Source organism: Teleopsis dalmanni, chromosome X (genome assembly GCF_002237135.1).
Source record: "Teleopsis dalmanni isolate 2A chromosome X, ASM223713v2, whole genome shotgun sequence".
In the NCBI taxonomy this organism is placed as follows: Eukaryota; Metazoa; Arthropoda; class Insecta; order Diptera; family Diopsidae; genus Teleopsis; species Teleopsis dalmanni.
The window spans coordinates 57,797,626-57,810,980 of NC_051848.1; the positions used below are offsets into that span (position 1 = coordinate 57,797,626).

The window sequence follows — 13,355 nt, forward strand, 5'->3', positions numbered from 1 at the left end:
ATTTTTAACATTTTTATTATTCTTAATGATTATTATGTATAATAATACATATATCTAATGTATAATTAAAAACATATTATCCATTTTTATTTTTAAAAGTGAATTGTATTCCGCCGCATGCGATCTTAAAGCTATGCAGATGCGCAGTTCGGTTCTTACTCAACTAATTGGCACGGAATTCAAGGCTTTGCGTTCTGAAATCGTGAAGAAAGCGGAAAAAATTCTGTTGAAAGGTAATGATGAGGTTGGTAGAGTTGTTTACGAGATTATGTGGCGGAAGGGATACTACGAGGTAATAATGGTAACAAAAAACTACTGGCAATGCATGTCAAGAGCTGGTGAGCCAGATCAAGTACATTCACTTTTATCTAAGATCGCATGGCACCTTGAAAGTGGACTTGTTCACTACAAGCAACTAATAATAACATTGAATGAGGTTTTTGATTTAAATTTAAATAATCTTATGGAAGACTTATCTCTAAGTGATATTCTTTATTTTGACGAAAAATTTTTTGAGTTTTATCATGCTGCCGATATAAACTTATCAAATGTTTTGATTGATTGTAATGCGGATAATAGATGTTATGGTTATAATATGATCCATTCGGCACTTATGAGTTTGGGTGACTTACATCGGTACTATTCTGATTTTAATCTTGAAACTGAAAATTATGTACATAAAAGGAAATCTGTTTTGCACTATATGGAAGCCTTTCTTTTAAACCCTTATATCGGCAGAGCTCAAAATCAGTTGGGTTTGTTATGTTTTGGAAAAAATAAAGATTTGGATGCCATCTATCATTTCATTCATTCTTTAACATGTAGAGTACCCTTTGATTTTAGTGAGACAAATATATTAAAAATTATTGCAAGTCGTGCTGGTGTAACGGAAGCCAATCAAGGATGTGACGATTCTAAAGTCAAAAACTTCTACACACGATTTTTTGAGGTTGTTAACATATATTTTTTTGGAAAAAGTTGCGATAACTTTAGTTTACTATGTGAAGGTGTGCTAATGGACTTCCGCACACTACTTCGTATGGATAAATCGTGTTTCACCGAGACTGATATTTTCAAAATTACTGCAATTCTTCTCTTCTGTTTATCAAAGTTAAAAATGATCAGATCTCCAGCAATCACTTCATTGACTATGTTTATAATGAAAATATGTGAGGAGCTTGTATGTGCATGTCTGTCAAGCTTGGATGATACATTAGAAAAAAAGTATACTGAAATTGAGACATTTAAAATAATGTATGCTAAAAGTTATGAAGAGAAAAATGTAGATTTAAATGATAAGAATGTTACTCTCCCAAATGAAAATCCAAGAAATTCACAACATTGTTCTCCATTTGCCACGCGTAAGTTTGCATATAACTTTGACCGTGAAAATTGTTCTTTGAGCTGTAGCTCTTCCACTGAAGAAGAAGCTCTTCTAAGTGAAGACAGAGAGCGTTTAAATAATAGAATTTTGGATTTAAATGATTCTCTTACTAATACTAATAACGTAATTGAGGAACAAGAAATTTTCAAGTCAGCGCCACGACGTAAAAGAGTTAGCCGTCGTAGAAAGAAATATAAGCCATCTCGTCTAAATTCCCAACATAGCGATGGAAGAGTAGACTTTTCAACATCAAGTGAAAGTAACAGCGAATTTTATACTGATTCTGCTGATTCAGATATAAATGCATGTTACATTGAAACCAGCAGTGATAGTTCTGGTATGTACATACCATATGTTTATATATAGGTTATTTATACATAATTATATTTTTTACATACTTTTTTAGAGTGCATATCAACAAGTAATAAGTCTAACAGTAATAAGTCTAACAGTTATATTTTAATTTCTAACCGTTCTAATGTCGAAACGGAGGAAGAATCTCCAAACACTGATGAAGATTCGAGTGATGATATTAATGGTGATAATAATGAACTTGATATGCATGAGAATTCATTGCATGCAATGGATTCTATACTCAGTTCTAAAACAAAACAAATTGATGAAGAATCCAAACAAAGTGATTCCTCATCTAAATCATCTTTGTCCGATTCTCAGTCCATGGAAGCAGAGTCATTATCAGACATATGCACTACTGATTCGGTGCTATCTTCTGATACTGATGATTTCCAACGAAAATCGAATGAAGCAGATGTCGCTGTTCAGCAAAGCTCGCAACAAGATAAAACACAATTTTTAATCGGTAAATACAATAAGAATAATCCAAACACAACTATTGAATTTGCTATGAAAAACCCAATGTTACTCGCATTAAAAATTCTAATGGCTTGGTTAAATAAAAATCATGACGTTCTTTATGACTGTTGCGATCGTATCCCGGAACTTACGAATAAACTGATGAAATTATCTGATTGTTTGAATTTGGATTTGCTTTCTAATAGGATTTATTTTGAGAGAGAGTTTATTAATATTCCAAATGTGCGCGAACCCTTAAAGGAATTAATCAGTTTACGTTTTAAAATCCCATTAAAAGAGGACATTGCTTTGAAAAGCTTAGATGTATTATATTTTCAACAAAAGTCAATTAACTGGAATTTAAGCCGCGAAAAGAACCTAACAAAAGAGGAACAATGTATTTTACGCCTAACACAAATTGCTGATTTCGGATTCTTTATATGCCGCAATAAAAAATTTGGCTATCATTTTTGTAATACCAGCCGCAGATTCATTAGATCTGTGAGTTGCTCGAATATAAATAAATTGCACTATTCGACAAACAAGTTAGGCAATAACTCTTTGCCGTTGGGATGTGAAACTCGTGTTAGTATTGCTTTGAATACTGGTATAAATCGTGAGACTTTACTGGTGCGGAAAAACCAAGACTTAGTAAGACGAAGCTTGGCTGGTGAGGCAGCGGCTCTAGAAGAGAAAGTACGTATGCTATTTTGTTCAAAAGTCTTATGAAAATTCATTTTTATTTAATTTTTTCTGTCTAGTCTCTAAGTACCATTAATGTCAATATAACTCCTTTCATTGTTGTGGACACAACAGCTTTAATCGAATTCAGAAGCACCATTGAAAATTTGATTGGATTGCAGAAATCAGTTGTGATTGTGCCTAAAGCTGGTTTGTATTAATAAATTTTTTTTGTATTGGATGTAAAATAAAAAAAATGAGTTATTGAAAGGAATTTGTAACTCAAAATATAGTACAGTGTTAGCGATAACATGTTGCCTTTCTTCCAAGGCATTAGTTCGTTGCCAGAAAAACTAATTATCTGCTGAGATTAACCAATTTGTGATACTTTTGATTGAACTGAATCGTATTTCAGAAAATACTTTCTGGATTCTATAAAAGAGCTTGTAATCTGAAACGGCTAGCACTGGGCTATACTGTGAATGAAGTAAAGGTGCCAATCCACTATTACCAATATAGCTTTAAATCTGTACAGCAAATTGCTGCTGTAATGGGAAATTAGGAATTCAAGTCTAATCATTTATTTTGGGTGCTTTGTAATCATGTTTCTTTTTAAATGAATTAATTGTGTCAAAGGCTACTTTGTAATTATTTCAGAACACGGTCCTGATTCCATCAAATATAGAATATTATCTTGGCATCAAGAAAATTCAAGTTTGGCGTCCATTTGACTTATTAGTCACGTTTTAAATATAATTTTTTTGAACTTGGAATTTTTGTAAAAAAAGACAGTTTTTATTATTATTAAAATTCAACACGGAAATGAATTTTTCTGTAACGTTCAATTAGCATTTTAGACATCGAGTCACTGTTCGTTGACTCTCGGCATAAATTCATTTTGGATAATCGTAATCATAATGACTTCAGCGCTAGTTAATTGTTGCTTCCATGATGTCCAATAGCCCTGTAAGTTCTATTTTCTTTTTTTTGACATAAGTCTTGATCCAGATTGAGTTCATGAATGCTTTTTGGCCGATTATACTTTATCTTTAGTGTCGAAATGATTACTTTTAAACCACTGTGTTTTCAAGAAAGCATTGTCAATATAAACTTCCATCAGGAAATAATTAATTAACTGAACTTTCTCGCATGTAATTTTTTTTGCCAATTTTTGTTTATGTAAAATTTTTACCTAAACTTTTTACAGTAAAATAGAGCCAACTTTCAACAAATTCCTGTTATTAACTCAATTATAGCTTAATTCAATATTAACTCAATCCCAATATATTATATTCAATACCCAGATTTGTAGAATATCTTATATATATTATTACACATTATAATTCCAGTTATAAGTGATCTTAATTTCTTGAAAAAGAAAAATTGGTCCGCGGTTGCTGCAAGACGTTGGATAGATCAACAAGTCAATCTTAACAATCAATTTTTGCGCATCCAAAAGGATAATGAATGTTTGCATATACCAACTTTTAACGTACCTTCGAAATTGCGTAAGTTTAAATGATATATATATATGTATATGAAAATTAACATAACTGTTAATATAAATTCATTTGTAAAAATTTATATTAATTTTATTTATTACATTTATTTTATTATTTATATTATTTTAGATTAATTTTATTTTATTTCACCAACACACTCACGACTAAATATATATTTTATATATCCATTAAAAAAAATCTACCAAATAAATTTATTTATATTTGTGTATATATATATTTCTATATTTATATTTGCAAAAACTAATCAGAAAAAAATTTAAAAAAAAAAGAAAAATATAGTCCAAATAGACAATAGAATTATATATCTTCCTAAAATTGAAGAAAATTTGCAACCCATTTTGCAACTTTTTTCTGTGTCTGAATCTACAACTATAAACAATGAGAAAAACAATTCAAATCGACTGGGGCTATAAAAGGAAGTTCTTTGAAGAAGTCGAAAGTCATCACTCAAACAGTTTACAAAAGATTAGATCAAGCACTAGCATAGATGTATTGCATTGTCTAATAGGTCATACAGACAATTAAGAATTTTAATTAATACATAATTTAATAATTTCAGAGACTTTTTACTCAGAACATATACATAAAGATATTGAGTAAAAAATTACACGTTTTACAATTTTTAACCACTCTTATTTACTTATCCTTGAATACACAAATAATATATAATATATTTTTATAATAGTTTTATTAATATTGATAAAATTATTTATAAACAATAAAAATAATATGTACCGATATATATATCATTTCAGGCTATGAAAGCAGAACTTTTGTTGCAATGCTTAATCTATGCAATTATTTACTATCCGCACGTTCCGATTTGCAACCTCAGACAAGTGATCAACAGCTTGTAACCATTTTGTGTGCCGACTCCCTGACCCACAAACAATCCCGCATTAAGGAATTTTCAATAGTCTCGATTATGGAGCTTTTGTCTATTCGTTACGAACAAGTTTTTGATTTCTTCACTAGAGTTCAAGATTCAATTAAATAATTTTCGTAATATTCATACTTATTTCAATATTTATATATCTAACGCATTTTATATAGTGCATTTATTAATTTAATTTTTTTTTACATTTTTTTTTAACAAACAAACTTAAATAGTGCATCAGTTTAATTAATGTATTAATATGTTTAATTATTGTTTTTGTTCACATTTTTCAATATTTAACATATTAATTTATATTCATTCGTTTTATTAAGTTATACTAATTCGTTTATTAGTTTCTTAATAATTGACATATTTTAATCATTGCATTTATTTCTATTTATATATATAACTTAATTATATTAGTAATTAATCTTATTGTTATATATATAATCAATTTAAACATAATATTTTTATTATGTTAATTTAATCTTGTGCTTTATATTCTTACGCATATACATACACTTATACGTTACTGTACATATATACATTAATTATTTTGCAATATTCAATAATTGCAAACATTATATATGTAATATATATAATGTTTTTATATAATATTATATAATATAGTAATATATATATATATAATGTTGTTTTTATAACTTATAATATGCATATTTAAAACATATTATATATTTTATTTTATTAAAAACATCAGTTTTGAGAATCATTCTCAAGAGTGTAGAAATATAGATTATCTTAAAAAAATTTAACATAAGTTTAATTTTAATTTTAAAAAAAAAAATGACCTGTAGACAGATATATATAGAAAACATTATTAAAAAAATATTTAAAAAATATTTTTTTTTAATTTTTTGTAAATTTTTGTAAATTTTTCTACATCATTTCTATATATATTTTTATATATTTTTTATATATTTTTTATATATTTTTTTTATATATTTTTTATAGTTTTTTTATATTTTTTTATACTTTTTTTATATTTTTTTATATATTTTTATATTTTTTTATATTTTTATTATATATATTTCACACATTTTTTAAATATTTTCTATACAAATTTTATACATATTTTTTATAATTTTTTTTGTATATTTTTATGCAAATTTTTAAAATTTTATATTTCATAAATACCTAATAACTGCAAACATTATGTATATAATGTTATTATTATAACTTATAATATGCACATTTAAAACATATTATATTTTTTATTTTGAGAATCATTCTCAAGAGTGTAGAAACATAGATTATATTAAAAAATATTAAACATAAGTTTAATTTTAATTTTAACAAAAAAAAATGACCTGTAGACAGATATATATAGAAAATATTATTAAAAAAATATTTTTTTTTTAATTTTTTGTAAATTTTTCTACATCATTTCTATACATATTTTTATATATTTTTTATATATTTTTTATATATTTTTTATATATTTTTTATATACTTTTTTTATATATTTTTTTTGCATTTTTTTATATTTTTTTATATTTTTATTATATATATTTCACACATTTTTTAAATATTTTCTATACAAATTTTATACATATTTTTCAAAATTTTTTTTGTATATTTTTATGCATATTTTTTAAATTTTATATTTCATAAATACTCAATAATTGCAAACATTATGTATATAATGTTGTTATTATAACTTATAATATGCACATTTAAAACATATTATATTTTTTATTTTATTCAAAAAATGAGTTTTGAGAGTCATTAGTAGGAGAGTTGGAAAAATTTAAAATATATTAAAAAAATGTTACTCAAACGTTTAAGTTTCATTTTGACAAAAAGATGACCAGTAGTATATATAGAAAACATTATTAAAAAAATATATATTTTAAAAATATATTTTTATGCATATTTTATAAATTTTATATTTTATGAATTTTTTTCACGATTTTTAAACAATTCTTATATATTTTTTATACATATATCACATACATTTCTTATGAAATGTAAAGTTATGTGTATTAGTTTACATATACTCCTTATACTTATTTGAGAGGCATTAAATGTGGTTATAAGGAGAAATATATTTTGATATGCTTTATTCTATAATGATTTAAAAAAAAATTATTCAATTAAAAAATTTATAATTTTCTTTTGAAATAACCACTATAAATATATAAACAAGATTTTCAGAATGCACTATCTTAGATAATATATGGTATAATATATACAATGAAAGTTAGATATATAAATTGAAATTGAAATATGTGAACTAAAATTAAATTTTTTTTATTTGTGAGATACTCAATTTGTACGTAGTTGAATTTCGAATATGGAAACTTAAATTAAAGAAGTTCTGGAGATAAAGCAGAAGAAACGAGATATCTAAACTAACCAACTGTTATACACAATAAAATCTGTGAATAAAAATTATATTGTTTTATTTCTTCTGTCTTATTAAATTAAATAAATAAAAATTATATTATGAATTATATTTGGTTAATTATTTCATTTACAGAGATTCGATGTATCAAACAATAAATATCGATAAAATGCAAAAAAGCTAATTTTTGACCAATATTTCTGTATTTAAAAAACTAGTTTTTATTGATAATAAAATAAAATATTGTAATCTTGAAGTAGACAGTAAATTATTTATTTAAAATTGTTTTCATAAATTTTTAAAATCAAATACAAATTTGGTTGTTGGCGTTATATGAAATGCAAATACGTAGATATTTTTTATAACAATTCAAAGGGTCTATGGTATCTGAAATGCGCGGGAGTTTGATTAGGTATTTAATTTGCTATTAAAATATTAAAGTAAAATAAGCATGAATTTTAATTATATATAGTAGTAATGATGCATATGGGTCATTCTTTTACAAATCGGACACCTTTTTGACCTCATGATCTCCGATTGGGCTGAAATATTTTTTATGAGCTCATTTTATATAATAAAAAGACTCGTATCTCGAGGAAAAATTTTGTTGTTTTTTTTTCTAGGAGACCCATGTGTTTTTGAGAATTGGTATTGTAGGCACATTTTCACATGTTCATATCTCAACCTCCATAAATGGTAGGAACTTGAAATTTGCTGCTTTTTAAAAATAATTTGACTGAACTTTAAAAAAATTGTTTAAACAATTAAGATTGTTTATATTTAAGTACTAATATGCTTATATTTTTATATGTTGGAATCAAAAAATGAAAGTAATGAGTGCAGCAATAATAATAATCCTTCTGTGAATCACAAACAATAGTTTTTTCGTTAAAAATTTTAAAGAATATTTTATCTCTTCAAATATTAAATATTAAAAATTGTAAGAGAGAAACTCTGTATCATCTATGTTCACCTTGTGCTAACTTCATTTTTGAAATTGAAATGTCTACATCACATAAAAATTTCTTTATGCATTGTCAGTAGGACTACGATCTGAAAACTCGCTGCAAGTCAAATCTTTTTATGTACCTTGAAGCGTTTGTCATATTCATCGTATTGAAGAATATAAAAATTAAATGAAGTACTGGCTCTCAGGAAGTATATTTTGTGTTACTTACCAAAGTGAATTGAAGACGAGACACGAATAAAAGCGAAAATGTCGATTTATGAGGTCATCCTAACTTTAAACGATGACTTTTGTAGTCCTATTCAAGATAAGATGAAATTTAAAGAATATAACCAGAGTGAACAGAATATTCTGTCTCATAAGATAGACCTGGCCTATAATATGGGTTGTGTTAGTACACCTAGTACCATGTTTTCGATGACATTAGATAAGATCAAAGTTAAGGAATCTAATCAGAGTCAACATTCTGTCTCTTAACACAGACCTATCCTGTAATATGGGTTATGCTAGTATACCTGGTACAATGTTTTCGATAATATTTTCTAATGTAATAAAGGTTTGTTACATAGCTATATAGCCCTTTCTTTTATTTGAACTTTAATTTGATTAATTTTTTTTCTTTTTAATTAATGTATTTTTGAGTTATTTAAATAAGATTAATTTCTGTAAAATAATTTAAATGTTTTACTATTTTAAATGTTTTACTATTTTAAATTTTCATAAGTATTTTTAAATGTTCTTTAATGAACAATAATTAATAGCAATTTTATCTTTTGTTTCTTAATATATAAAATATATTAATTATAATAAAAACGTGCATGGTGTTAGTTGTATTTATGAAATAATATGCATTTACACTTGAAGTTAATGAAAAAAATCGAACATGTTTTTTATTAGACGATTAAGATCTGAAACTCATGGGCACATGCAAATATACCAATTACAGTCATATAATCTAAAAAGCGATGAATCTTTTATCATTTTTTATATATGAAAAAATTGAGTAATTAGTCTTTAAAGCGCTATTATTACACATTAAAAAAATATGTGTCGATATGAAAGAAGTGTAACACAGTGAAACACGCAGTCATGCAGTCATGAAGACATGCAATACACAAAGTCAAACAGAACAGCAAAACAAATTTTGAACAAGGACTCTTTAGTCGGGAACACGAGAACACAAAAAGTGAGCTTGTTTTTACACGTAAAGCAGGGAAAGTGTCACAGTGGCACCCATTAAGTGAACCATTGCGTATGAGCAACTCCAGTGTTAGCAAGCATATGACACTTGTTTAACTTGCCTATGTTGGGTGTTAAATTTGTGTCCTACATAAAATTACTTCGCAACAGCATGAAAAAACCTGCTTTCGAAATTGAAAGCTATGCTAGGGATTTCGTTTTATAATAGATACCAAAATATTGAATATGCCAAGTACGAAATTTATTATCGATTTTACTCGGCAACAGTTTTAAGTGCAATCAAACTTATCAACTTTTCTTCTGTAGCATTATAAATTACAAGATACTCTAAAAACTTAGTGGTATTTATTCAGGACAATACATCGATACATAAGTAAATGCTATTCTTCATTATATTCTCTTGATTAACCACCCACCAAGTACAAGAAATCGAACTCGTGCCCTGCCAAATTTGAAGCTCAGAGTCAGCGCACCTTAACCAACTAACCCAAAGCCGTACTTGTCTTTTTTTTTATGTTCGCACATATTTCTGGGGTTCTGCTACTTTGCTGTGAAAGTTTTATTAACAAGTTCACTTGCTGTGTTTATATTAGAACGAAATCATAAACTAACTCAACAATAAGCTCACTTTCTTGAAACTGCTTAACGAATAAGCCACTTGCATCACAGTGGTGCCAAATCTTAAAATTGATCTAATGGGAATAATATTTGGAAGAAAATAAAAAATTCCAGTCAAATGACAGAGGAGTTTGTTTATTATTTATAAATTTATTTATAGGTGCTACACTACGTTCTTTGTCTAAGTACCTAGTTGTGAAGGAAAAAATTTGGCAAGTGAAGGAAAAAGTGTTACCAATGCAATAAGCGAACTAATGTGAATGTTCACTGGAAATTTCAACGAATATTCTTTACTGGCCGAAATGTGTGATCAGTATACAACTACTAGCTAAGATAGAGAAAATAGTATTGTTGTTTTGCGTACACTTCGGCCAGTACAGGCCAGCAATTCGCTGTTTTTTGCCATACTTGCGAGCTACCGAAAATGCCTAATGTTAATGTGTAAATTTAAATATATTAAAAAAATAAAATTAAAAATTACTGAAAATTACTGGTACGTCAGCAATTATAAAGAAGTCATTAAGTTATTATTTATAAAGAATTTTTTTAATTCTGTGTTCATTAAAAAATTTGCAAGAAAAATAAAACAATATTAATAAGTGTTTGTTTAATATGGACTAGTGATGTTGAAAGTTTGAAAATTATGTAAATGAATTTATTGACGATTTCGTATTGCATTCGGTAGAGCTAGAACTATCAAAAATTTCAAATATTTGATCAATGCGCCGCTATCTTTGTAGCCTCCTTGTTTCACTATTTTTTTCCATTATCACTGATAAGCCCAAAAAAAAAGTGCACTTTTATATTAATTCAAATACAACACAAAATGCTCATTAATAGATTAGATTAGATTTTTAAAATGGGTTGGGAACTTGTCTCCGCGTCACTGCATCTTTTGAGGACTACTGTGACATACCCACTTCAGTTCCATAGACGAGTAGCAGTAATAATGCCAATATGTCCTTTGGAGATATGTTGCCTAATTCCGTTATATCCGGATAGGTAGTGGATAAGTATCGAAATCTGAGTCTGGCAAGGCTATCACAGTGACACAAAATGTGTTCGGTTGTTTCCTCTTCTTCGCAACAAAGTCTGCAGCTATCGTCTCTAGTAATAGCTAGATTCGATAGATGCTTTTTAACTTCGCAGTGCCCAGTGAGGAATCCTGTGACAAGTCGGATACCACTTCTGTTCAGCATAAGTAGCTCCCTAGTTCTGAATTTTGATCGAAACGGCATTAATTCTTTGGCTTCTCTGCTCTTTCCAGCCACTCATTAGTTTTAAGTTTGAAAAAGCTTCACTAAGGACTGCAGAATGGTTGTGGCCCAATATAATATGAGGCCGCCCCTTTTCTCGCTAGTTCATCTGCTTATTCGTTTCTATCAAATCGGCTGTGCCCTGGAATCCATATTAAGTGGACTTTGTTCCTTTCACTAATATGGTAACTTTTTTGTGTCATTAACTTTGTCCTGGGGAAACTTCCTGGAGTCCCCCAAGGAAGTGTAATAGGTACCCTTAATAATAATGAATGCATTTTGTATTTCTTTTCATTGTGTCACTGTTACACTGTCACAAATTTTGTGTTCTTTGGTAATTTAGAATATTTTCCCATAATTAAAATGCAAAAACAATTAATGTGGTTTCTTGTTTGCAATGCAACATGTTATGAAATTGTTTAATTAAGCTTTGAGTGAAGCTAAGCGCTTGCGGTTGTCTATGTATACTTATTTAACATACAGGCCTTACAGGCCTTTCGATGCCTCAATTAAATAATTCATTAATGTCTGCCTGAAATTATTATATTACTTGGACTTTCACTGTTAATTATATTTTCCACACACTATGTGCTATGTCACACACTGCAGTGTAATTATTGTTTTAACCATGTCTGCACTGCAAATCGACGTTGCTTAACTCATATGTATAATAGGAGGCTTTGCAGTGGTAATTTGCATTTACAGTCGCAGTTGCAGTCGCTGTTGCAGTTGCAGCTACAGCTTGAGTTTTGAGTTTTGCGGCAATTAATTCAGTTTTACAATAACAAATCCTTACCGAGCATGTTTGTGTGATTTTAGTCTAAGTGTCAAGAAGGCGCAACAATGACGTTACATGCGTGACACGCAAATGGCTTTCCATGGCGAAGTTAGATGTGCGTGTGCCACCGCCAGTTCCAGTGCCAGTGCCAGTGCCTGTACCAGTGAAGTTGTCATCGTGTTAGGAATGTAATTAAGGCAAATAAACACATGACATAAACGAAGTTTTGGTAAATGTCCTTAAATTGTAAGTGGACAGGACATTTCTAAAATTGCTTTAATCCAAAAAAAGAAGAGAAAAATATATATGCAATCATGTCATTGAAGTAAAACCAAAATATTATATCAATATATTATATTAAATTATTAAATAAAACTATCAAACTTTTTAAATTTTTTCGGTTAGACTCATATAAACTCAGTGCATTGAACTTTTACAAAACAGGCTTTCGTTTATTAGAGAATCATTTACTATTAACTGCTAATCCTAACTGGATTATAGGGCCTCAATTAGAGAAACATATTTTACTTAAGCTATCAACTCGCTGTTAAGACTTTTAATGGATGATGATAAAATTTCTTTAACTCCTGCTTCACAAAACATGGGGTCTTCATAAAACATACAATTTCTTATTTATAATTTGATTTCGTAGCAGCTTTCCCAGATTTAACAGTTCCTTTTTCCAAACATTGACCGCTTGTCATTTTTGTTCATTTTTGTTTTCTGCTTTCTTGGGAGTTTCAATTCAGCGCCTGTCTGCATATTATCAGGAGCTTTTGCAGAGACTGTGTCTAAATTATTTCCATATTGCTTTTTACCGCTCTTGATATCGACCGTCATAAAGTATAAATATATATATCTAGAGTATGTATGAGAATAATATAATAGATATG

General features: G+C 27.9%; 1 protein-coding gene across 1 annotated transcript in view; it reads left to right on the plus strand.

The window, feature by feature from the left end:
- LOC119662065 (protein SMG5-like) overlaps positions 1-5,398 on the plus strand; it is a 13,082-nt gene extending 7,684 nt beyond the window's left edge. The window contains exons 4-8 of the mRNA XM_038071608.1: positions 100-1,721; positions 1,791-2,893; positions 2,959-3,088; positions 4,228-4,386; positions 5,157-5,398. Coding sequence (XP_037927536.1) covers positions 100-1,721; positions 1,791-2,893; positions 2,959-3,088; positions 4,228-4,386; positions 5,157-5,398 — 3,256 coding nt within the window. The remainder of the gene's footprint in view (positions 1-99; positions 1,722-1,790; positions 2,894-2,958; positions 3,089-4,227; positions 4,387-5,156) is intronic.
- The last annotated feature ends 7,957 nt before the right edge of the window (positions 5,399-13,355 follow it).